The following is a 27663-nucleotide window of genomic DNA, read 5'->3' as shown; positions in this document are numbered from 1 at the left end:
CTACAACTCTTCTGGTCTTCAGTGTCTAATTCATCAAATCTGTTCTTCAGATGATCTCTATATTCAGATTATGTTCAAGGTCATATTTTGGCTCTTGTGGACTTGTTTTAATTCAGCATCAGCCTGGATTTGCATATGATCAATCAATGGTCTGTTCCATATTCTTCCCCTGGCCTTGTATTGGCTGGCGACATGAAGCTTTTCCCACTGTCTCTTTCCACAGTTGTAATCAATTTGATTTCTGTGTATTCTATATGGTGACGTCCATGTGGATTTTATGTTGTTTAAAAATGTATTTACAATGAAGAAGTCATTGGTCTTGCAAAATTCTACCATGCAATGTCCAGCATCATTTCTATTACCAAGGCCATATTTCCAACCACTGATCCTTCCTTTTTGGTTCCAACCTTTGCATTCCAATTGTCAGTAATTATCAACATATATTGATTGCATGTTGCAAGTTGGTAGAATTCTTATCACTACTGGCTTTAGTGGTTGGTGCATAAATTTGTATAGTGGTATTAATTTGTCTTCCTTATGGGTGTGTGGATATTATCCTATCACAGACAATATTGTACTTTAAGACAGATCTTGAAATGTTCTTTTTGATGATGAATGCGACACCATTCCTCTTCAATTTGTCATTCCCAGAATAGTAAACCATGTGATTGTCAGATTCAAAATGGCCAATGCCAGTCCATTTCAGCTCACTAATTAATGCCTGGGATATTGATGTTTATATGTTTCATTTCAGTTTTGACAATTTCCAATTTTCCTACATTCATACTTTGTACATTACATGTTCTGATTATTAATGAATGTTTACAGCTGTTTATCTTCATTTTGAATTGTGCCCTAGCAGTAAATGTAAGTCCCAAAAGCTTTACTCCATTCGCATCATCACGGTCAACTCTACTTTGAGGCAACAGCTCTTCCCCAATTGTATTTTGAGTGCCTTCCAACTTGAGGGGCTAATCTTCCAGTACCATACCTGGCAACATTCTGGTGCTCTTCATCATGTTTCAATATTCAGTATTCTGATGTTGACAGTGTTCCACTGCTACGCATAAGGTTTTCAGTGACTAACTATTCAGAAGTAATCTGTCTCTTCTTCCTATACTGGCGTTGTCTGGAAGCTCAGCTGAAACCTGTCTATCGTGGGTGACCCTGCTCATATTTAAAATACCAGTGGCATAGCTTCCAGAATCACAGCAATATGCAAGTCACCACAGTGTGACAAACTGACAGAGTGGTGTATGACAAAATATTAGTGAGGCTTATGTCAAATTCTAGATCAAGAAGCAGTTGTTCGAACAGAACATGGGGACACTGAATGTTTTAAAATTGGGAAAGGTGTGAGACAGGGTTGTATTCTTTCACCATACTTATTCAACCTGTATGCTGAGCAAATAATATGAGAAGCTGGGTTCTATGAAGAAAAACGTGGCATCAGGATTGGAGGAAGACTCATTAACAACCTGCAATATGCAGATGATACAACCTTGATCGCTGAGAGTGAAGAGGACTTGAAACATTTACTTATGAAGATTAAAGAGCACAGCCTTCGATATGGATTACATCTAAATGTCAAGAAAACAAAAATCCTCACCACTGGACCAATAAACAACATTCTTATCAATGGAGAAAAGATTGAAGTTGTCAAGGACTTCATTCTTCTTGGATCAACTATCAACACTCGCGGAAGTAGCAGTCAAGAGATCAGACGACGTATTGCACTGGGCAAATCTGCTGCACAGGAACTTTTTAAAGTATTGAAGAGTAGAGATGTCAGCTTGAGGACTAGGGTGTGCCTGACCCAGGCCATTGTGTTTTCAATAGCCTCATATGGATGCGAAAGCTGGACAGTGAACAAGGAGGATCGTAGAAGAATTGATGCCTTTGAGTTGTGGTGATGGAGGAGAGTACTGAAAGTGCCATGGACTGCCAAAAGAACCAATAAATCTGTTTTGGAGGAAGTGCAGCCAGAGTGCTCCTTGGAGGCCAGGATGGCTAAACTTCGTCTCTCCTACTTTGGACATACTGTCCGGAGGAAACAATCGCTGGAGAGGGATGTCATGCTGGGTAGGGTGGAGGGTCGGAGAAAAAGAGGAAGACCCCCAATGAGATGGATCAGCCAGGTGGCATCATTGATGGACTCGGGTGTGGCAGCGGTAGTGAGGTTGGCCCAGGATCGGACATTGTTTCATTCTGCTGTGCATGGGGTCGCTATGAGTCGGTTCCGACTCGATGGCACCTGACAACAACAACAACAATGTCAAATTCTAATTAATTGGGTGACAATTTGATTCTTCAGAAAGGAAAAGTGAAGCAAAAAGAATAAATAAAGGGATGAAGTAAAGGTATGGATTGAAAAATTAAGATTTTCCTTGAATTCAATGAATATTTCATAAAACAGTTTTGAAGACTTGATTTATGCAGATAATTTTCACTTGGAGCTTTCTTTGCATTGTGTTACGTACAGCATAAGAGAATGTCTCAGACCTGTGCCTTCATGTGGTAGTGGTGGTGGTGGTTATGTGCTGGTTTACTCATAGCGACTCTCTATAGGGTTTCTGAGGTTGTGTATCTTTACAGGAGCACAAAGTCTTATGTTTCTCCTGTGAAGCAAAGGGTAGATTCAAATTGCTGATGTTGCAGTTAGCAACCCAGATCCTAATCCACTACATTACCAGGGCTCCTCACCTTCATTTAGAAAGTGTAATTAACAGCAAACTTACTGTGTTGTCCTTTTTCTTAACAACAATAACAACCAAAAGTACTCATATTTTAATTTCTACATCATTAAAAAAATTATTAAGATTCTACTGCATTTTGACTGAATCATTAAAATACAGTACTTAAAGCAGACTTATAAAATAAAACACATTAGAAGTCATGTGACTTCATGTTTTATAAAAGCGATTTCAATAAAAATTTAAAAATGAGAAAGGAATAAAACTATAAAATACGATATAACTCAAAATTTGGTCTACAATGGTCTTTTCCTATATCAAATGACTTGCTATTAATTTAGAAGGCGCAACCTCTTTTTAAGGCACCAGGCTCTGCTAACCTAAGTTAGCAGTTCCAACCCATCGGCCACTCTGCAGGAGAAGGAAGCTGTGTGCTTCCATAAAGATTTCAGTCTCAGAAGCCCTGTAAAGGTTCACTGTGTGTTGGAATTGACTTGGTGGTGGGTTTGGTTCCATTTTGGTTTGGGTTGTGTGTGTAGGAACCCTGGTGGCAGCACCTGGAGATCTGCTCCTATAAAGATGGTTGTTGTTAAGTCCTCTCAAGTCTCAGGTTTCTCTTCTGAGGAGTGGCTGATGGGGCTGAATTGCCAACTTTGCCGTTAGCAGTCCAGTGCTTATCCTACCATGTAAACTATGTTGTTGTTGTTAAGTGCCGTTGAGTCGCTTCTGACTCTTAGCAAGCCTGTCGAGGGTTTCCGAGAAGTGGCTGGTGTGCTTGAACTTTGAGGTTCCAGTGCAAAACCCACAGCGCCACATCAGGACTCCATATACTGTCTGTTGTTGTCGTCAAGTGCCGTCAAGTCGATTCCGACCTGTAGTGACCCTGTATAGGGTTTCCAAGGAGCAGCTGGTGAGCTTGAACCGCCGACCTTGCAGTTCAAACGGCTTTGCAGTCTGGCACATTAACCCACTGTGCCACACCAGGATATATATACTGTATACACGTATAGATATCCTGCTGTATAGACTATAAAGATTACAACCTAGAAAACACTATGGGGCTGTTCTTCTTTGTTACATGGCATCTCTATGAGTCAAAATTGATTTGATGGCACCTACCTATATGTATTTCCATAGCATTATATAATAATTAATATCCAGACTATCTGGCTTCAGATCCCAGCTCTGCCACTTAGTAGTTAGTGGTGAAAGTTTGGGCACATTACTAAATTTCTCTATGCTTCAGTTTCTTGATATATAAAATTGGGGAAACAACAGAACCTGCTTTGTAGGTTGTGTTGCTGATTAAATGAGTTAATACTTACAAGTTTAATATTGACTACTTATAATCCTTATTATGTGGTATATGTTTAATAAGTGGTTGCAGTTTTGTTAGGGGCCTTCAAGTTAGTTCGACTCATAGTGACCCTAGGCATAACAGAAAGAGCACTGTCTGGTTGGTACTAGCACCATTCTCACAATTACTAATATAGTGGACCCTATTATTGCTGCCATGATAGAAGTCCATTTCGTTGAGGGTCTTCCTCTTTTTCACTGACCCTTCACTTTACCAAACATGATATCATTCAGTGGTTGGTCCTACTTGATAACATGTCCAAAGAATGAGAGATATGAAGTTTTGTGTTCTGATTATACTTCTCCCAACACAGATTTGTTTGTTTTTCCGGTGGTTCATGGAACTTTCAATATTTTTCACAAACACCACAATTCAAGTGCAGCAATTCTATAGTCTTCCTTATTCATTGTCTAACTTTCACATGGATACGAAGTGATTAAAAATAACCATAGCTTTGGTCAGACATACCTTAGTCCTCAAAGTGACATTTTTGCTCTTTAACACTTTGAAGAGGTCTTTTGCAGCAGTTTTGCCTCATGCAATATGTGACTTGATTACTTTGACAGCAGCTTTCATGAGTGTTGACTATGGATCCAAGTAAAATGAACTCTGACAATTTCAATCCATTCTCCATTTTTCATGATGCTATATTTTGGTCCAGCTATGATGATTTTTGTTTTATTTACCTTGAGTACAATCCATACTGAAGGCTATAGTCTTTGATCTTCTCACTAAGTGGTAGCTATTACTATTATTAGAGTAAATCAGAAATGTGGAATCTTGGTGTGGCACTGTGGACTAATGCGCTGGACTGCAAAGTCAGTTTGAACCACAAGGTCCAATGGTTCAAGTTCACTAACTGCTCCTTGGAAACTCTATACAGGTTCGCTATGGTTCGGAACCAACTCAAAGGCACTCAACAACAATGACAACAAATCAGAAATGTAGTTCATGAAAATAAGAATTTAAATATGAAATTATTTATCAGAATCTAATTTTCTTTCTATAAAATCAAACCAAAGACCGTTTGTACTATTCATATTTAGTAATGACCACTTTGGTGTGTGTGCATATGTGATAAGGGGAGGGGGTCTTGAGTTGAATAAGTAATTATATTAATAATTTTAACAATTTCCAGTTGAAACCAACAAAGAGCAAATGATCAGTCTTTGGTAATCTGGAAAGCTGAGTGAATAATTGACATCTTTCTGTGATTCCTTGCAGATATTATGGAAATCAGGACAGTGGCGGTTGGAATTGTGGCAATCAAAGGGGTGGAGAGTGAATACTACCTTGCAATGAACAAGGAAGGGAAACTCTATGCAAAGGTATTGATAATTAATTAATAACAGACTTAATTTTTCAAACTTACTTGGATCTAAATAATTTATGATTTCTGGAAAATAAAAATAGAATTAATTTCTCTCCAACTATATAATTTAATAATTCTATTTAAATGTTTTATACCCAGGAATTAAGAAAAGTTGTTTTCTATGCAACCTTGGACAAATTGCTTAAGCCTCTGGACTTTGGTTTCTTCATCTGTAAAATTAGTTAGATTGGTTGAACTCTAAGGATGCTTTTAGCTCTAAAATTCCATGTGTACTTCAGATACTTAAAATCTGAAATTTCCATCTGTCAGAATTAAAGCTCTCTTTGTTAAAGTTCACCTAATTTACTCACTGCTGATATGAACACCCTTGGGGGGGGGGGAATCATGAATTTGTTTAGCAACATCAATCTCATAATCATGGGCTTTGAACTGTAAGCATTGACATTATTCCCACTGCCTTACAATGCAAAATATGTAAAAGTTCATCCTGCTATAATAAAGTATTAGTAGATTTCCTTTGCATTTCTACAGCCCAGCATAATGCCGAAACAAAGTAACTGCATAATAGCATATGTTTGAATAAATGAATAGTTGGATAAATGAACAAATAAATTAACCTTCCATTTTTCCATCAGCAGTAAAGTGCCAAATAAAGAAAAGTTGTGAAGTATGTTCAACACTTACAGGGGGCAGAGGGTCTGATAACTAAACCAAATTTCCAGTGCTAAGGGAATGAGTGGCTTGGCCATTGCAATACTAGAATGCTTTGTTATTGTTGTTAGATGCCGTGGAGATGGTTCCAACTCAATGGGGAGTCTGAGAATGGCTAAGAAGGAGAAAATGACACCTAATACTAAAAATAAAGTAGAAACTGATACACCATAAAAACAATATATTTGAAACCATGTTGCTTAAATAAATGAGTACAATTTTACTTTTTGTTTTTTAAATTTAAGATGCTTGCTTTGCAAATGTGTTATACCTAAACCTAGTAAGCTGCATTAGGGCCATTCAACCTGAAGTTTAAAAGAAAACTTATGTATTTTACAATTCTACCAAATATTACCTGCTTACTCCTTGTTTAGTTGAGCTCCTCTAAAATCATTTTGTTTGTTATTTTGAACAGAAAGAATGCAATGAAGATTGTAACTTCAAAGAATTAATTCTGGAAAATCATTACAACACATATGCATCAGCTAAATGGACACACAGTGGAGGAGAAATGTTTGTTGCATTGAATCAAAAGGGGCTTCCTGTCAGAGGGAAAAAAACGAAGAAAGAACAAAGAATAGCCCACTTTCTTCCTATGGCAATAACCTAATCACATATGGTATATAAGAAACCAGTTCCAGCAGGGAGATTTCTTTAAGTGGACTGTTTTCTCTCTCTCCTTTCCCTTTCCTTTTCTTCTTCTTTTTAAAATGTAACCAAGAAAGGCTGGAAAACTACTGAAAAAAACTGATCAAGCTGGACTTGCGCATTTAAGTTTATTTTAAGAGACTGCATTAAAGAAAGATTTGAAAAATATAAAGCAAAAATCAGATTAAGTAACTGAAAGTTGTAAAAAATTGTAAAACTGGTTGTACAATCATGGTGTTAGTAATAGTAACGTTTTTTTTTTCTTCCTTAAATTAATTTACCCTTAAGAGTATGTTAGATTTGATTATCTGATAATGATTATTTAAATATCCCTATCTGCTTATAAAATGGCTGCTATAATAATAATAATGCAGATTATCTTATATAAGATATGTCAGACCTAGAGGCTGCTGGAATGATTTGTCAGATAATCAAGTCGACTCTAACTATGGATGACAAGCAGTATTTGAAATGTTTTCTCCTAAAAAAGAATGATCCACTGACACTAAAAAAAAAAAAGAACGAAAAGAGAGAGAGAATATTCTCAAAAATTTTACTATGGAATTGAATTAAATAGGTAGTTTAAAAATATATATATCAGATTAGGACATGCATGTATCTGTTTAACCGGAACCATTCCCTAATGTTGCTCACCTCAAGAGGGTATTGCTAAAACTCTTGTATATAAAATATCAATAATGATAATACTGTTCTTCATCTCACTTGCCAAAAAATAATATTTTATAAATCCCAGAGAGTAAAATTCAGAAATCTTTAAGTTTTGTTCAAGTAACATAATCCATCTTTTGTATAATTCATTTTTGGGAATATGACTTTTAATAATGCTCTTCCCACAAATAATCATGCTTTTTTTTTTCTCCTGTGATTACAGCATTAAACTCTATCTTAAGGTGTATTTGAACTTTATTGTTTTGTTATTTAAGTTTATGTTATTTATAAAAGAATAATCTTTATAAGCTGTATCTGTTTCATATGCTTTCAATTCTAAAGGAGTAACAAAACCGTCTGGGCTCAACTGCAAGCTCTCCCTCCCCACATGGCCAACACTGAGTCGGGTACACAGCACTTGCTCCAGCAAATCCTGGATGGCAGACAAAAATGACAGCCTGCAGCAATGCTTACAATAGATGTCTGGCAGGGGAAAATGCAAAAATGTGAAAAATCTTTTGCCAGTACTCTTGCCAATTAAATTGGATCATATAAATGAAATCACTGCAGATAAAAGAATCTGTAGGATCTTAAAATTATATTTGAGTTCATGAGTAGAAATTAAAATATATATTAATGTGCATATTTAAAATGGGTAATTTTACAAAAATCTTTAGGAATCTCTGCCATCCAAAGGATGGCTGCATTGAAAGCTATTTTCCTGCCCGATGATCGGAACACAGCGCCCCAAATAAGAGGGTTAATTAGTGAACTAGGTCCTGAATACCATGAAAGCTTCAGGTCAGGGTTGATGATAAGTTTCTCAGAAAGATGCATTTTTACTACATAATTCTCCCATTGTCAGATATTGGTAGTGCTTTACATGATTACCAGTAGGAGGTCTATATTGATCGACATTAAACTGAATGGTATGCTAACCGTTATGGTTTTAATTTAAAAACACTTGTCATTCAAGTTCCTTTATTTTACATAAATACTATCTGGCAATACATTTATAGATGAGAGTTATATGAAAAGGCTAAATCACCATAAAAAATGGACTCACTTGATTTTCTTGTGGCTCACCTACGGGACCAGGCTGCAGGAAGGGAAAAAGAAGTGCCCTCCTCAGATCTACACTGGGGAGAGGCAATGAAGGACATTTTGAACGATCATCTGATTCAAGGGCACTTTGCTGATCTAGGTTCCAACTGCAAGGCTGTGTGACTACAGCCTTGTGAGTTTATCAAGAGCAGAGGAGGATGTGTGGTTTTCGTTTTGTTTCCTCAGTGCCTAGTACAGTGTCTGTCCATAATCAATTATTTATATGAAATCATTCAATGTATGGATATTTAAAAAAATCATAATAAGACTTATCTTATTACATTTTAAAATGTTAGAGTAAAACATAATTATACAGAAATTAAAGCAAAATAGCGTATATATAGATATAAGATACAAGAACCATGTTAGGTCCAAATACTTTTTGTCTGTGGAGTTACAGTTACCATGAAATTACATCACATAACTGAATCAAGAAAAATAAATGTTTAGTAGTAAATCCATTCCTGGTAGTATCAGTCCTCAGCATAATCTTTTCAGAAGCATCTGCTTTTAATTGCTGTTTCTTTTTTCCTATTTTTTATCATGCAAATTTTAAGAAAAATAAAAATAGGTACTATTTAAATACATTTAGGACTCTCTAGCCCCCCTAATCATTTACAGACGAGGGAAATGAGATTGTGATGCACCCAAGTCACGTAGATGGTTAGGTGCCGAATTATCACAGGAGTCTAGGACACCTAACATACGCTTCTTATCCTTAGATTATTAGGGTGATGATGTAGTGGTTTCTTCTTCTTCTTCTTCTTTTTCTTTTTTTTTTTCTAGTTTAGAGATGGTCTTTACCTCTACATACAAAGTTGAACCATATTCTGACCATTCACTTCACATGCAATGATTAATTTTTACTGGGATGATTTCATTCAAAAAGAGCAAAGAAATGATGAAAAAAATTCAACCCTGATTCCTTTTCTCCACTATTGTTGTGTTAAGTGCTGTTGAGTTGGTACTGGCTCACAGTGGCCCTGTATAGGGTTTCTGAGGAGGGGCTGGTGGATTTGGACTGCCAACCTTGTGGTTAGCAGTCCTGTGCTTATCCTATAATGCTACACTAGGGCTTCTTTCAACTATTAAACCCCTTTATTTGTGAAGGGAAAGCATTGTGCAAAATATCCAGATAAGCAGAGCAACCCTCTCTAAATAGATATTATTTTTTTAAAAAAGAGAAAATAGTTTAAATACATAGGGTTCCAACAATTAGGAAGGGAAAATTAAGTGAAACAGTATGTAATGTTAACAAAAGAAGTAATAAAAAAAAGATATTTTTAATGCAATTAGTGAAGTAAAACACTTTGACACAGATAAGATATGATACAAATTATCACCTTGATAATATTCTGAGTTAGCTATAAATTTAAATTAATGACAGAAGGCAGAAATCCTGGAAATGACCTCTAAGAGTTTCCATCTTACAAAGTTTACTTTTCTGGTTTTCTAGAGTGTCAAACAACTTAAAGACTGACCATGGAATCCACCTATATTCATAGTAAAAGCAATTCTATAACCAAAAATACCCTAAGTCCATGTACCTCACCATTTTCTACTGAAATACTCATAATAATAGGGGGCCTGGGGAAATCAGTGCAAAGGTTGTCCAACAAAAACAAAATTTCTTGAAAATCTCCTTACTCTTAAAACACATGTAATTTTTGCATTTTATGCCACAGTATATTTGTGTTTGATTTAATATGAAAATGCTTCCAATTAGCACCACTGAGCACAATTTGCTTCAGAAAAAATGCATAATACTTACCATGTGACCTCCTTTATGTGCCTACTGCACTGCCATATACTTGGGCAAGAATAAGACACAAGAAATCCTGTACCTCCCATAGTCCAACTTTATATACAGATAGCACAGGGATAAAGAAAATAAAAACTTTATCTCAAGTTCATAATGTTTAGGATTGACATTGAAAATGTTTAATTACTAGTATGGGTGGTTCCTCGCTAATCAGAAAATAACACTGATCTATCAGAATGTATGCAGGTCACCGTGACTTAACTTTGGGTATCAAATTATCATCACCTTACTATGATTTACCCTAAAATGTGGTTTTTGAAAAATATCTATTAGTTTCTCTCGTTTGACTTCTTAATGTATATCTTAATATGAAATAGTTCATTAAAACTTCGTGTCTAACTGTTTTCAGCCTTGTTGTCAGTCTATTCACTTTTAACGTTTATTCACTTAGGGACTGCCATCAGTAAAAAGTCTTGTTCCTTCAGACCCACATACACTCCCATTCATCTTCCAACTTTGAATGGTTCGTGAACAAATTTACTTTCTCTTGAGTTGAGTCTTGACAAGAAAGCAAAAAATTTAAAAAATGAGAAAATAACACGTAATAAAGTCTCTTCCCCCAAATCCCTGATTCTTCTGAAATTATACCTCTTATGGAAGATGCCATTTATGTCTTCCTTTTCCTTTGTGATTACTACGTGGTTCCATTTTCATTGAGTTTATGAGAGTCTATACAAAATGATTTTCTTTCATATCATCCATAGGATGCCCTAATAACTGAAATGTAAAGAGAATAATAACAACCTGAAGATAATAGACCCTTCTCTTGATGAATACAGCAATGTATTGGTTATCCTTTGCTGTATAAGCCTAAACTTTAGTGGCTTAAAACAACGAGAAAGAGAGAGATAGAGAGAGACAAAAAAGAAATCACAGTCTTTTATAAACTAATCTTGAAAATGACACCTCCTCACTTCTGTCTATACTCAAGAGAATGGTATTAAACAAGGACATGAACACCAGAAGGCAGGATCATGGAGGCCAGCTCAATGGCACTTAACTCTGTCATAACTAGGATGTTGTTAAGGTCACTGACACAAGATGGGAGTTCTATTGAGTAATTCATGGCTTTCAATGGGGATTCATTCAGCGAAGAAAAAGATGAAGTAGCTACGTTCTTCATTCAAAATTATTGCTCTTTTCCTGAGGGATCGATGCCACACAGAAGAATTAATTAAATATGTCAACCATAGTCTGAAATGCTTATCAGAATGCGGTGTGTTTCCTTAGAACCCCCAGTTTAGTTAGAAAACTAACAATATCACGTTGCCTCCACATGAAGAAAATAGCCCTACATTCGATCCAACTGGAAGATAATCCCTCCTTCCATTGTCCTTCTTGAAGAAAATAAGCTCATACATGCCAGTTGAAATTTTGTTGAGCCATAGTTCTGTTCTGGAGCCCTGGTTTGGTGCTGTGGGATAAAACACTGGACCACAAGGTTGGTTTGAACCACAATGTCGGCAGTTCAAACTCATTAGCTGCTCCTTGGAAATCCTATACAGGGTTACTATGAGTTGGAACCGACTCAAGAGCACTTTACAAGTACTCTACTATCAACAACAAAACTAATGGTTTCGTTGTATATAGTAAAACTAGTCACATAAGAAAACCTAAACAAACTTGAAAACAGTTGGTCTCCCCTCTAGAAGCCCATTAGAATCACCTGGCTGGGTGGGGTTCTTTCTTTCTTTTTAAATTGTTTGTCTATTTGTTTTATAATAGTGAGGCCTAAGTCCTACCTCAGGGCAACTACATCACATTATTTGGGATGGGGCTTAAGCATGCCATTTCTAAAATTCTCATGGCGAGTCTAATATGCTTCCTGAGTTGAGAACCAATTAGTTAAATGAACACAAAACTATTTAGGAACAATACCTGATTTTTTAAAAATCTTTGTCTCTTTCCACCCTGAAAAACTTTATTTGCATCCCATCTAACTCCTTGTTTTAAAATATGATCCAAAAGTCTGCAGTGATTCTGATGAAGGGACCCATGATTTTCCTAGATGCCCCATATTTCTGCTCTTCATAAGTGGGGTGAAAGGAAATACAACATCTAGAAGGGAGTAAAAACAGTTTTTGCATTGAAACAATTATGGAGTACAAAAGGAGCTCTTCCAGCCTAGTTTGTTCTAAAACACAGAAGTAAAAGGATTCTGTTAAAATATCGTTCTGATCATGCCATTCCTCAGTTCAAAACTCTGTAATTATTATCCGTATCACTTGGATACAAGCCAAAATAATTAGAGTGTCCAATTGGTACACTGTTTGTAATAGCAAAAATTAAGGACAGAATCGAAATGTCCATGAATAATGGACTAGATAAAGAACTTATAGTATATGAATGCAATGAAGTCATATGGTGGTGGTGGTGGTATGCTGTGGAGTCAGTTCCAACTTATAGTGACCCTATACAGGGTGGTTTCCGAGGCTGTAAATCTTCTGAGGGAGCAGAAGCCTCATCTTTCTCCTGTGAAGAGTTGGTAGTTTCAAACTGCTGATCTTGAGGTTAGCAGCCCAATTTGTAACCACTATGCTACCAGAGCTATGTTGTTGTTGTTAGGTGACATCGAGTCGGAACCGACTCATAGCGACCCCGTGCACAGCAGAACGAAACAATGTCCGATCCTGGGCCAACCTCACTACCGCTGCCACACTTGAGTGCATCAATGATGCCACCTGGCTGATCCATCTCGTTGGGGGTCTTCCTCTTTTTCTCCGACCCTCCACCCTACCCAGCATGACATCCCTCTCCAGCGATTGTTTCCTCCGGACAATATGTCCAAAGTAGGAGAGACGAAGCTTAGCCATCCTGGCCTCCAAGGAGCACTCTGGCTGCACTTCCTCCAAAACAGATTTATTGGTTCTTTTGGCAGTCCATGGCACTTTCAGTACTCTCCTCCAACACCACAACTTAAAGGCATCAATTCTTCTACAATCCTCCTTATTCACTGTCCAGCTTTCGCATCCATATGAGGCTATTGAAAACACAATGGCCTGGGTCAGGCGCACCCTAGTCCTCAAGCTGACATCTCTACTCTTCAACACTTTAAAAAGTTCCTGTGCAGCAGATTTGCCCAGCGCTATAGAACATTGTTAATGCACTAAAGCATTACATGTCAACTCAGATGACTCACTGGTATATCTAATGCTGTGAGAGCTCAGAAGCGATTCACTAATGACCAGGATAATTAAGGAACTTTCACATAGGAGTTGAGATTTGAAGAAGACTTTCACTCAATCAATATTTTTTTAAATGAAACTTCAGTAGGATATAATGAAAAACTAATAACAGGCAAAGGAAGGATATTAGAAAATGGGAAAGGACAATAAAATAAAAAGAAATACTGTCAGGCTAGAGCATTGGTTTCAGAACTGCATCTTATAGAATATTAAGGTATCCCAGAATTAATTTGAGCTTTAAAACATTTCCACAAATTCAATTTCAAAATAAGTATTTTAAACTATTTAAAAACTATAATAATACAGTTGTTGTTAGGTGCCATCAAGTCAGTACCGACTCATAGTGACCCTATGTACAACAGAACGAAACACTGCCCGATCTTGGGCCAACATCACAATTGTTGCCACGCTTGAGTCCATGGATGCTACCACTTTGCCAACCCATCTTGCTAGTAGTCTTCCTCTTTTTCTCTCATCCTCCACCTTACCAAACATGATACCTTTCTGGACCTCCTGACAATATGGCCATCCTGTCCTCCAAGAAGCATTCTGGCTGCACTTCTTCCAATACAGATTTGTTTGTTCTTTTGACAGCCTATGGCACTTTCAATATTCTCCTCCAACACCATAACTCAAAAGCATTAATTTTTTTATGGTCTTTGTTATGCACTGTCTAGCTTTCACATGCATATGTGATTATTGAAACTATTATGGCTTGGGTCAGGCACACCTTACTCCTCAAGCTGACATGTTTGCTCTTCAACACTTTAAACAGGTCTTGAACAGCAGATTTGCCTATTGCAATACGTCGTCTGATCTCTTGACTGCTGCTTCCATGAGTGTTGCTAGTTGATCCAAAAAGAATGAAGTCCTTGACAACTTCAATCTTTTCTCCATTGATAAGAATGTTGTTTATTGGTCCAGTGGTGAGGATTTTTGTTTTCTTTACATTGAGATGCAATCCATACCGAAGGTTGTGTTCTTTGATCTTCATCAGTAAGTATTTTAAGTCCTAACAGTACAGATGCCATAAATTAAATTAATTATTAATTATAGATCTAGAAACCAAGCTTTCCTGGTCAAATCTATATAGTAAAAACTTGCATAAGTTGGATCCAGAGAAAGAAAACCCAACTATTTTCCACTAAAATGAGCAATAAAAAAAGGGTAAGACTGCACTCTGTCAAAGGTGGAAAATTTATGAGATTTTTTAAATGAAAAAATTTGTAAGTCTTTACAATATAAATCAAGTAAACTTGACCCTACAGGTTTGCTAAGGGAACACATTTTGTTGTTGTTAAGTGTTCTTGAGCTCAGTTTTACTCATAGCTCACCCAGTATAGGGTTTCCGAGGAGTGGCTTGTGGGTTTGAACTGACCAGTGCTTTATCCTACAGTGCCACACCAGGACTCAGAACACACTAGTGTCAAGCAATTCTCAGTAATATCTACTAGTCACATGCTCACATCTTGGAGCTGTTTAATAAGTAAACATTGAACATACAAGTTAGCTTTTATTAAAGATTTATTCTAGCTAAGCAAATGTTAAACTCTTTTTATTAAGGAAAAGTTGTAAACATAAAATAAGTTTATACTAATAAAGCATTATTTTTATCTGTTTTGCATATGAATTTTCATTTGTAACATTGTTTGTTTTTATAAAAAACCCTGAAAACCACTAGGTTGGGGGAGGTAGCACTAGAATGTTAATATTGTTAAGTACCATTGAGTTGGTTCTGACTCATAGTGGCCCTGAATAGGATTTCCAAGGAGTGACTGGTGAGTTTGAACTGCCAATCTTTCAGTTCAAACTGACCTTGCAGTCAAGTGCTTATCCTACAGCATTACACATGTATTCTACAGCATGTATCACAGGACTTCAGAATGCTATTGGACCATAAATATTTTTCAATAAGAGGACATTAAGTTTTCCTGATTATTAGCCTAAAATATACTACTTGAAAAAAAAATACAAAACTTTTAAAGCATATTAAACTAAACACATCTATAATTTCACTACCAAGTGGTGATTATTATAAACATTTTTCTTGTTTCCTGCCAGTTACTATTCTAGAGAAAAATCAAGTTGAACCCTACTTTATCAATATCACCTGTTCTATGGTCATTTTATATTACTTAATTGAATAAATAATTTAAGATGTGAAGAAAAAGGTTAGTTTTTGTGAAAACTAATTTGAATGCCATGAAAAAAGAAAGTGATTGACTAAAAACTTTGTGGTTGAATTAGGCATGAATTAGACAACAGGAAAAAAAATAATAAAAATCCAGAAGACTTATGCATTTGGATTGCTTGGCAAATATCAACGAATTCTCAGTTCATTGAAAAGAAACTGAAAGTGGACACTGTTGACAGCATTTAATGGTCATGTTTGTTAGAGAGGAAACTCCTAGTTCTACGTAAAAAAATTCACAAATGAACATACATTTTTGTTTGAAGTAAATAAAATAATTATTATTTATGTATCACTTTTTAATGATATCCCACTTCAATAAAAGTTTCTAATAATAGATCAATTAATAGGTAATTAATTGTTAGGGTAACAATAAAGTAAAATTAAACAGTCAATTCATGAGAGCCAAAATATGACTTTAAATATATCCCACCTGAATTTAGAGATCATCTGAAGAACAGATTTGATACATTAAACATTAAAGACTGAAGACCAGAAGAGTTGTGGGATGACATCAAGAACATCATACAGGAAGAAATAAAAAAGGCATTGAGAAGACAAGAAAGAAGGAAAAGGTCAAAATCGATGTCAAAAGAGACACTGAAACTTGTTTTCCGGCGTAGAGATGCTAAAGCAAATGGAAGAAATGAGGAGGTCCAAAAGCGGAACGGAAAATTTCAAATATCAGCTTGAGAAGATAAAGCCAAATATTACAACAATATGTGCAAAGATCTGGGATCAGAAAACCAAAAAAGAAGAACATGCTCAGCATTTCTCAAGCTGGGGGAACTGAAGAAAAAATTCAAGCCTCGACTTTCATTATTAAAAGATCCTCTGGGCAAATTATTGAATGATGCAGAAAGCATCAAGGGAAGATGGAAGGAATACACAGAGTCATTGTACCAAAAGGAAATGGTTAATGTTTAACTGTTTCATATGATCAAGAGCCAATGATACTGAAGGAGGAAGTCCAAGGTGCATTGAAGGAATTGGCAAAGAACAAGGCACCAGGAATTGATGGAATACAAACTGAAATCTTTCAAGAATGTGAGGTTGCACAGGAGGCACTCAAACATCTCTGGCAAGAAATTTGGAAGGCAACTATCTGGCCAACTGATTGGAAGAGATCCATATTGTGCCCATTCCAAAGAGAGGTGACCCAATGGAATGCAGAGATCATTGGATAATCTCTTTGATATCCTATGCGAGTGAAGTTTTGCTAAAGGTAATAACAGAAACAGCTACAATCATACACTGACAGAGAACCTCCAGAGATTCAAGACGGATTCAGAAGAGGCCGTGGAATGAGGGATATCATTGCTGATGTCGGGTGGATCTTGGCTGAAAGCAGAGAATATCAGAAAGATGTTTACCTGTGCTTTACTGACTATGCAAAGGCTTTCAATTGTGTGGATCATGACAAGCTATGGACAGCATTGCGAAGTATGAATATTCTGGAACACTTAATTGTGCCCATGAGGAATCTGTACCTGGACCAAGAAGCAGTTGTTTGAACAGAACATGGGAACACTGAATGGTTTTAAATTAAGAAAGGTGTGTGACAAGGTTGTATTCTTTCTCCATACTTATTCAACCTGTATGCTGAGCGAATATTCCAAGACGCTGGGTTCTATGAAGCAAAATGTGGCATCAGGAGTAGAGGAAGACTCATTAACAACCTGCGATATGCAGATGATACAACCTTGCTCTCTGAAAGTGAAGAGGACTTGAAACATTTACTGATGAAGATCAAAGAGCACAGCCTTCAGTATGGGTTGCATCTCAATGTCAGAAAAACAAAAATCCTCACCACTGGACCAATAAACAACATTCTTATCAATAGAGAAAAGATTGAAGTTGTCAAGGACTTCATTCTTCTTGTACCAACTATCAACACTCATGGAAGCAGCAGTTAAGAAATCAAATGATGTATTGTACCAGGCAAATCTGCTGCACAAGACCTTTTTAAAGTGATGAAGAGCAAAGATGTCAGCTTGAGGGCTAAAGTGCACTTGACCCAAGCCACGGTATTTCAATAAGCCCATATGCATGTGAAAGCTGGACAGTGAATAAGGAAGACCATGGAAGAATTGATGCCTTTGAGTTATGGTGTTGGAGGAGAATATTGAAAGTACCAGGGCTGCCAAAAGAACCAATAGATCCGTTTTGGAAGAGGTGCAGCCAGAGTGTTCCTTGGAGGCCAAGATGGCCAAACTTCGTCTCTCATACTTCTCACATATTGTCAGGAGGGACCAGTCACTGGAGAAGGATATCATGTTTGGTAAGGTGGAGAGTCAGAGAAAAAGAGGAAGACCCCCAACGAGGTGGATTGGCCAAGGGGCAGTATCAATGGACTCAAGTGTGGCAACAGTAGTGAGGTTGGCCCAGGATCAGGCAGTATTTCGTTCTGCTTTGCATAGGGTCACTATGGGTTGATACCGACTCAATGGCACCTAACAACAGCAACAACAAACCAGGCTAGTTGATAGAACTTTTTTTACTTTACTATTCTTTATTTTTAAAAGTCTCTAGTACGAGAGTTGATATTTGTATTGTTTACATTTTTGTTAAGAAGATTAACATTTCTCTTTATAGGTATTTGTATTTCTGATTTTTCTTATAATAATTACAATATATCATATAGAAGGAGTCCTGGTGTGGCGCTGTGGGCTAATACATCAGATTGCAAAGTCGTTTGAACTGCAAGGCCAGTGGTTCAAGCACAGCAGCTACTCCTTGGAAACCCTGTACATGGTTGCTAGGGGTCGGAATCGACTCGATGGCACTTAACAACAACAACATCACATAGAAATAATTATATAATTAATTATGATTAGAATTATTCAATCAAAATAACCCTTTTAAATGAAAATTTGACTAATTAATTTTTAGAGTTTTTTGTTTTTTTTCTCCCACTAACTTGCACTGTAAGGAGCTCTGGTAGCATAGCGGTTAAGAATCGGGCTGTGAACCACAATTTCAGCAGTTTGAAACTACCAGCTGTTCTGCGGGAGAAGGATGAGGCTCTCTGCTCCTCTAAAGCTTTACAGCCTTGGAAACCCTGTACAGGGTCGCTATGAGTCGGAACCAACTCCATGGCACATAACAACAACAACAACAACTTACACTGTAATCATGGATGGGAGCGAATCTGGCCAACTTCTATTCTTGTCTCTCATTTCTTTCCACTATCAGATAAATCACCAAGATCAGCTAACCTGCTCCTACTAAACCTCCTTTCAGATTCATCTCTTCACTGGTCCTTCTACAGTCTCATTATTCCATGGATAACCCACTGCTATTAAATCAAACCAACTGGCTCAAGTCTCTGAAGTTGTAAATCTTTACTGGAGCAGATGGTCTTCTCTTTCTCCTGTATAGTGAGTGACTGGTGGATTTGAACTGTTGACCTTATGGGTTGCAGCCCAGCACGTAACTCATTATGCCATCATGGCTCCTTTACTTCATGCCTAGTAATTTCTCCAAAATCATTCTGTTTCAAGCTTATCCCTTCTCAGAGGATGCCCAGTTCCTTACTCTTCCTAAAATACTATTTGACCACATCTGTTCCCAGTTGAAGAACCCATATTGACTCCTTATTACTGATTGGTATTAGTCTAAATTCCTAAAATACCACCCAAAGCTGTCAACTGATTGCTTCTGTGGTGCCTGTATTCTCACTGATCAGCATCAACCTCAGAGTCCTTAGGCGATTGTTGTTGCAGCCACTGTGTCAATCATCTCATTGAGGGCTTCCCTCTTTTTCGATTAACTGTCTATTTTATCAAGCATTTTGTGCTTCCAGCCATTGTTCCCTGATGATAGATCCAAAATAAACTTCTAAAAACCATTTTTCTGTACTTCCTTCAAGACAGATTTGTTCTTTTTTCCACTGTTGTTGTTGCTAAGTGCCTTTGAGTCTGTTCCAGCTCATGGTGACCCTGTACTGAGTTTCCAAGGAACATCTGGTGAGCTTGAACCGCTGACTTTATGGTTCAAACCGAATTTGCAGTTCAATGCATTAACCCGCAGTGCCATACCAGGACTCCCTTCCATACTCCATGATAGTCAATATTTTCCACCAAAACTATAATTCAGATGTGCTAAGTTTTCTTTGGTCTCCCTTTCTCATTGTCCACTTTTCTATGTGTGTGAAGGAATTGATAATACCATGACTTGGATTTGGTGTTTCTTAATCATCAAAGTGACATCCATGCTTTTTAGCACTTTGAAGAAGTCTTTTGTAGCAGATATTCCCAAAGCAATATATCATTTGATTTCTTGACTGTGACTTTCATGAGCACTAATATTTGATCCCAGAAAAATGAAATCCTTGACAACTTCAATTTTGTCACCACTTATCATCACCATTACAAAAATTATAATGTTTATTGGTCTTGTTGGAAGGAATTTTGCTTTCTTTGGGTTGAGGTATAATCCATACTGTGATCTTTTATCTTCATCAATCAATTCTTCAAGTCATCTTCGCTAGTGGCGAGCAAAGTTGTGTTCTCTGCAATCCTAGATTGTTGATGAGTCTTCTCCAATCCTGATGTCACATTTCTCTTCCAATAACCCAACTTTTTGGATTATTTGTTCAATGTGAATTTTGAATAGGTAAGGTGAAAAAACTCATACAACCCTGCCACACACTTTTCCCAATTTTAAAATATGCAATATTTCCTTGTTCTGCTCAAATGATGGCCTCTTATTTCATATATGGGTTCTCCAAGAGCACCATTAAGTGTTCTGGAATTCCCATTCTTTGCAGTGTTATCCATAATTCATTATAATTTCACACAGTTGAATGCTTCATGCTGTTGATAAAATACAGATAAACATCATTTTGGTATTCTCTGCTTTTGGCTAAGGTCCACCTGACACCAGCAAGGATAATCCTCCTTCCACACCCTTTCCTGATTCTAGTTTTAATTTCAGACAGTTCCCTGTTGATGAATTGCTGCAGCCATTTTATCTTCAGAAACATTTTGCTAGCATGTGATATTAATGATATTGCTGGATAACTTCTACATCTTAATGTCTTTTTTTTTGGGGGGGGGGGGAGGATGGGATGAATATGGATGTCTTCCAGTCAGTTGGCCAGGTTGCTGTCTTTCAAATTTCTTGACAGTGTCAAGCAAGCATTTCCTGCATTGCAAAAGTTTGTTAAAGCATCTCAATTGGTGTTTCATCAATTCCTGGAGACTTGTTTTTAAACAGTGCCTTCAGCACAGCTTGTATTTTTTTTCTTCAATACCAGCATTTCTTAGTCATATGGTGCTTGGTTACATAACTGAATATTGACACATTTTTAACGGTACAGTGATTCTGTGCATTCCTTCCCTCTTCTTCATTCTTCATTATTTAATTTTTTGCTGACAGAATACTTCAATATTGCACATTGATATTTGAAACTTCTCTTCAATTCTTTCAGTTTGAGAAATGACTAATGTGGTTTTTCCTTTTGGTTTTCTAACTCCAGGGTTTTGCACATTCATTATAATACTTTTTCAAACCATCTTTTGAAATCTATTCTGCTCATTTACTTTGTCATTTCATCTGTTCACATCAGGTACTCTGTGCTCAACAGCAAGTGTCAAAGTCTCTTCTGACATGCATTTTGGTCTTTTCTTTGTTTCCTGTCTTTTTAATGCTCTTTTCCTCTTTTCACGTATGATGTTCTTGATGTCATCCACAATTCCTCTGATCTTTAGTCAGTAGTGCTCACTGCATCAAATTTATTCTTGATTTGGCCTCTAAATTCAGGCGGCATGTATTCCAGGTTGTGCTTTAGCACTCTAGACTTGCTTTGTCTTCAACTTTAACTTGAAGTTTCATAAGAGCAATTGATGGGCTACTCCACAGTTGGCCCACGACTCTGTCTTGACTTGATAACATTGAGCTTCTCTGTCATCTGTTTCCACAGATGTAGCCATTCTTACGTAAATTGTCCAGCAAGGTTCATGTGCAACTATCATTTGATTGTTGGAAAAGTATTTCTGATGAATAGGTCATTGGTCTTACAGAATTCTATCATGCAATCTCTGGCATTGTTCCTATCACTAAGGCCATATTTTCCAACTTTGATCCTATGTAAATAATTTTATTATCACTAATGCAAAGCTCTATATATATCTGCGAAGTTCTTTAGAAATGTTTTAATACATTAGCATATGCAGCAATACCTATTTGAGCTAAAAAAACCACCTACACTTTTGTAATATTCTGTCAGACAGATTTGATAGCACAAGATACTTCAGAAAGCGTTGGTAGCAATGCTAGACCTATGTTCAATGTAAACTGAATCCATTTATAAAAGCAAGAGGTCAGTGCTCTGTGGTTAATGATACACTGCACCAAAGTACTTTATCTCTTGTCTTTCCTTAAGAGCTCAGTGTTCAACACACAATCCATGTTTATATGTATTCATAGAATTATGTCAGAATTTTCAGCTCATTTTCCCACTTAATGACTCCTCTTTGTCATTGTTTTAGTTGGTGACTGTGCCTATCACAATTTTATGCCAAATTTTTATGGTTATGTTCTATTTTCAACTTCATGTTAACAATTTATTATGCATACTGCTTAAAGAGCTAGCTATTTATCAAACTTATGATAACTGCTTGCTAATAAACTTATTAGCAAATGTTTACTTCTTGCTAGTAAACATTTCCATCTAGTTCCATTTACTTAGTTTCCAAGCTAGTATTGGCATTTTAATTTTTTTCTCAACAAAAAATATTTACCATGTTTTTTGATATTACTAAGGATAAATTAATTATAGGTGATGTTTTATTGTCTTCTTCATACTACTTTATTTTCAGATTTTCCAATATATACCATTTTTATGACCATAAAAACAATGAAAAATGTGATTTAAAAAAAGTTATCTTTCACACATTTAGCTTTAATACAGCCGTAAGATTGAATGTTGGTGCCCCATTGCCACAATGAAAAACATGCTCTTTCATTAATGACCAAAGCTGGCATCTGTATAGCTTATCTCACTTCATTACCTAACCCTAATGAAACTCAGTAATTTCATAATAATGTAGTAATTATTATGAGAGTTTTAGTGGTGGGTGTGTCCTACTTTGTTGTTGTTGTTGTTGTTGAATGTGTCCCTTTGACAATCTAGTAAATCACCAAGATGGTTCCAACTCTTCTTTCTTAATATCCTTCAGTCTCATTTATTCCTAATTACTTCTATGACCTCATTAATTTAAGCCTACCAGTTAGCAATAGCCTATTTGCTTTTCTCTTTCATGTTCCTTAACATCTCAAATCCTGTCTAGTTGCTTAATTTCCCTAAAATGCCATTTTAACTATATTAATACACCACTAGAGAACTCAGGATGCCTTAGGCCAAATTCTTGAAAGCAGTCAGCAATGCTGTCAATCAAGTGGCTCCACCCTTCCCATCCAATTTGTTAGTGCGTAAATAAACCTTTCAGTTTCAGTTCTTTGAGTGTATATCTTCTACATATACCACACTTCACCCTTCTTAGGGGATTTATCTACATTATCTCTACCATTTAGAATATTTCAACTTCTCACTGTCTAGCTACATCATGCTCTGCCATTAAGGACAAAATTGAGACTCATCTCTTAAATGAACAAATCCCAGACTTACCTCTTACAATGATTTCTTTCTTTTCTAAATTATAACTACACTCCAAAGTAAGCCATTAAAATAGAATTTGAAGCTTATGTGTATAATGTAATGGCTATGTGGCCTCCTATATTTCAGTGACATACACACACACATATATATAGACACATGTGTTTTGTTGTTTTTGTCGTCACCAACCACTCCTCAGAAACCCTACACAGGGTCGCTATGTATCAGAACTGACTCAATGGCACATAACTACCATAGCTACTTCAGTTACATAAATGAAAACAGATTTTGTCTGACACAGAGTAATGTGTGTATTTGTGAATGTATAGGAAAATGTCAAGCAACTGAACTAAGCTATAATAAAATTCATAATTCAAAAATTTAAAAATATATGCCAACAGTTATATTGAAGGAACTCTGGTAGCATAGTGGTTCCGAATCGTGCTGCTAACCTCAAGTTTGGCAGTTCAAAATGACCAGCTGTTCTGTGGGAGAAAGATGAGGCTTTCTGCTCCTGTAAAGATTTGCTGCCTTGGAAACCCTGTGCAGGATCACTATGAGTCGGAACCAACTCCACGGTACTTAACAACAACAACAGTTATATTAAATAGCGAATTTTATGAAAATCAGTATGGTGTTCCATAAATGAACCCTTGAAGTGATAGCTCATAGGCTGTCAGAATAAAGAAACTTTAAGTTTTTAGTATCTCAAACTCATGTACTAATTTGCGTCATACTTTGACCATATCTAGATCTAACTATGGAGTCCTGGTGTGGTGCTGTGGGATAAAACACTGAACCGCAAGGTAAGTTTGAACCACAAAGTCAGCAGTTCAAACTCACCAGCTGCTCCTTGGAAATCATCTTTACGGTCGCTATGAATCAGAACTGACTCGAGGGCACTTAACAACAAGAAGACCTAACTGCAATACCCGAGACTTAAATATGTGTGCCCAGGTTGTTCTGACTCATAGAAACCCCATATAGGGTTTCCAAGGAGCAGTTGGTGGGTTTGAACTGCTGACCATGCAGTCAGAATATCCTACAGTGCCACACCAGGACTTGGTGTGTCCAGGAAGTCCTCACTGTATGATGTATTCAAGTTACAACAAATTGAACTAGTGACCATCAATGCATTAGGAACATTGCCTCTTCCTTGAAGGAAATTTCAAGAAAATGTGTATAGGAGTTGTGGGAAATACTTCTGAGTTAATGTGAACAAGTTCTAAGCATTAGATTAGGATAGTAGGATGAAAGAGATTGGTGGAAAATTCGTCCATATGGAAAGAATGCTGAATTTAGAACTTCCTATCACTGATGTGCAACAGTTAATAATAAATAGATCATGAAGAAAGGGAATTGAATCAGAACTTAATGGATATTGAAGAGCAAAAAAAATTTTTTTTAAATGAAGAAGCAATAAATAATGAGGAAAAAGGAAAGAAATTGTAAAAACATTAGCTGGAGTTTCTTTTTTTTTTTTTTTTCTAAATTGAATCACTTTACTAAAATGCTGTTGTTAGTGCTGTCAAATCAGTTCTGATTCACAGTGACCTTCTGCACAACACAACGAAACACTGTTCAGTTCTGCACCATCCTCACAATTGGTACAGTTGAGCCCATTGCGGAGGCTACTTTTTTTTACTGACCCTTCGCTTTACCATCCATAATGTCTTTCTCCAGTGACTGGTCCTTACTGATAATGTGTCTGAATATGAAAGACGAAGTCTTGCCAGCCTTGCTTCTAAAGAGTATTCTGGTGTATTTCTTCCATGACAGATTTGTTTGTTCTTCTGGTAGTCCATAGTACTTTCAATATTCTTCTCCAATACCTAAAATCAAATGCATCAATTTTTCTACAGTCTTCCTTATTCAATGTCCAACTTTCACATACATATGAGGCAATTGAAAAATACAATGACTTGGTTCAGGCACACCTTAGTCCTCACACTGATATCTTGGCTCTTGAACACTTCAATGAGGTTTAATGCAACACATCATTTGATTTCTTGAATGCTGTTTCCATGAGTGTTGATTGTGGATCCAAGCAAAATGAAGTCTTGGACAATTTCAGTGTTTTCTCCATTTATCATGATATTATTTTTTGGTCTAATTGTGAAGAATTTTGTTTTCTTTTCAGTGAGATGCAACCCATACTGAAGGCAGTGATCTTTGATAGTCATCAAAAATTACTAAAATGGGTAAGCAGATTCAGGAAACAGTGAGATGTTTCTGCAAATATGAGGATAAGCCAGGACTTTTCTTGGTTTAGCAGGTTAGACATAGTAATCCCCCATGATGAGATTTAATAAAATCACCTCCATAATGAGATCTAATATAATACAATTGTAATTAAGTCTGTGGTGAGATCTGCTTTGAGCAGCCAATTAATTGAAAGGAAGTTTATTTGTGGTGTGGCCTGCTTCCAATATACTGGATGCGCAGGCAAAGTTTGCTTATCTTTTTGTTGAATCTGGATCCTGCAACTGTCTTGTAATCTGCCTTCCAGTTATTTGGACTTCAGAAAGAGGCTTGCTATATTCTGACATCTCACCTGCCAGTCTTGGATTTATTTGCGTCTGCAGCCAGAAGCCAGAGTCAGAAGTCTGCTATATTGCCTGCTATTTTCCCTGCCAATGACAGGAGAAGGTAGTTGGTTGGTACTAGGTCACTATGAGTCAGAACTGACTCCATGGAACATAACAACAACAACAACAACAACAACAACAACAACAACTTACACTAGAGAAAGTGGTAAAGGAAAGAGATGAGTTCAGGGCTTTGGAGTGACTTAATGGCACTTAACAAAACATAAAAGATCTCAAAGTTTCCACTCTGGTCCTGAAAGAAAGACACATTTCTTATAGTAACAGAGCTAACAATGCTAAAAAAAAAACCCAGAATCTTATTGTTTAAAAGTAGCTGAATTACAACACCAGCTGTATTCCCAGCCTTTATTGCTTTTTGATGTTAAAATGAGGGCATTATTAGGAAGAAATGGGATCTTGAAACTTGGGATGGTGACATATGGGCAGATAATCAGGAATTTGGGGACACGGAACCCCTAAATTCCATTGAATCACATCTGCCAATAGACCCAGTCCTCTGACCACCATGTAAAGAGATTAACCCAGGTGTACCTGAGGAGTCATAGTCTAAGATATTGCCTGGGATGGCACCTGGAGAATTGTCTGGGCATCACTTGAGGCAGATGCCATATATGACACTGCTGAATGTTCCTAGGAAACATAACCACCACCCATTAATGTTTCTATACTTACAACTAGACTTAAATCCCAACGAATCCCAAAAGGTAAAATACAATGGGAACCCAGGAAGAAGTACACTATACTCCAAAAGAAATACTTGATTTTCTAATATGTGCAAACATAAATTTTCTGGCTAGAAATATCATCACATTCCAGAGATAATCTAGATGATCCAGAACCTTACGCAAGTGCAATTAGTACCACAACTGACTGAAGGTCCGCATCAGCCAACTTTTCTTGATTGTTGGAGTAAATTTTATGATTTGTGTAATTTTTTATGTATGCATGTATATAGATACATATTAAAATGTAATTGCAAGTTTATATGTAATACTTCCTATCTTCAAAGACAAATATTAAATTTATAGATACAATAAAATACATTTATAATAATTAAAACTTAAAAAAAAGGTATTTGCCTTACATCAGAACCAACTTGGGACTAAGTTTTTCAAATTGAATCCTGCTGTAGTTAGTAGACTACCCATATATTAAACAACTGTCAACTCAATACATCATTATTGCCTTTATGGGATACACATATATATACACACACAGCAAAACATTCAACAAGTTCAGTTGTCTCTGAAGAAGTATGACTCACCAAGAACTGCAATACCAGTCTTGTTCTTGTTGCCAACCTTCTAGGAGACTTCATTATGTTTGTTTGAGAGGGTCCAGTAAGCAAAAACCTTCAATTGTGTGGATCATGACAAGCTATGGACAACAGTGTGAAGTAAGAGTATTTTTGAACACTTAATTGTGCTCATGAGGAACCTGTACATAGACCAAGAGGCAGTTGTTCGAACAGAACATGGGAACACGTAATAGTTTAAAATTAGGAAAGATGTGTGACAGGGTTGTATTCTTTCACCATACTTATTCAACCTGTATGCTGAGCAAATAATCTGAGAAGCTGGGTTATATGAAGAAAAATGTGACATCAAGATTAGAGGAAGACTCTATAAATAACCTGCAATATGCATATAATACAACCTTGCTTGCTGAAAGTGAATAGGATTTAAAATACTTACTGATGAAGATCAAGGACCATAGCCTT

At 36.6% G+C, this 27663-nt stretch overlaps 2 protein-coding genes across 2 annotated transcripts in view; one reads left to right on the top strand and one right to left on the bottom strand.

The window, feature by feature from the left end:
- FGF7 (fibroblast growth factor 7) overlaps positions 1-6880 on the top strand; it is a 76398-nt gene extending 69518 nt beyond the window's left edge. The window contains exons 3-4 of the mRNA XM_006831669.1: positions 5275-5378; positions 6510-6880. Of these exons, the coding sequence (XP_006831732.1) occupies positions 5275-5378; positions 6510-6704 (299 nt within the window). The 3' untranslated portion in view covers positions 6705-6880. The remainder of the gene's footprint in view (positions 1-5274; positions 5379-6509) is intronic.
- FAM227B (family with sequence similarity 227, member B) overlaps positions 1-27663 on the bottom strand; it is a 237284-nt gene that overhangs the window by 164291 nt on the left and 45330 nt on the right. The gene's annotated exons all lie outside the window — the stretch shown is intronic.

The sequence above is a fragment of the Chrysochloris asiatica genome, unplaced genomic scaffold (genome assembly GCF_000296735.1).
Source record: "Chrysochloris asiatica unplaced genomic scaffold, ChrAsi1.0 scaffold00004, whole genome shotgun sequence".
Lineage (NCBI taxonomy): Eukaryota > Metazoa > Chordata > Mammalia > Afrosoricida > Chrysochloridae > Chrysochloris > Chrysochloris asiatica.
The sequence above is the reverse complement of the archived record's forward strand: the minus strand, read 5'-3'. Positions and strand labels throughout refer to the sequence as shown.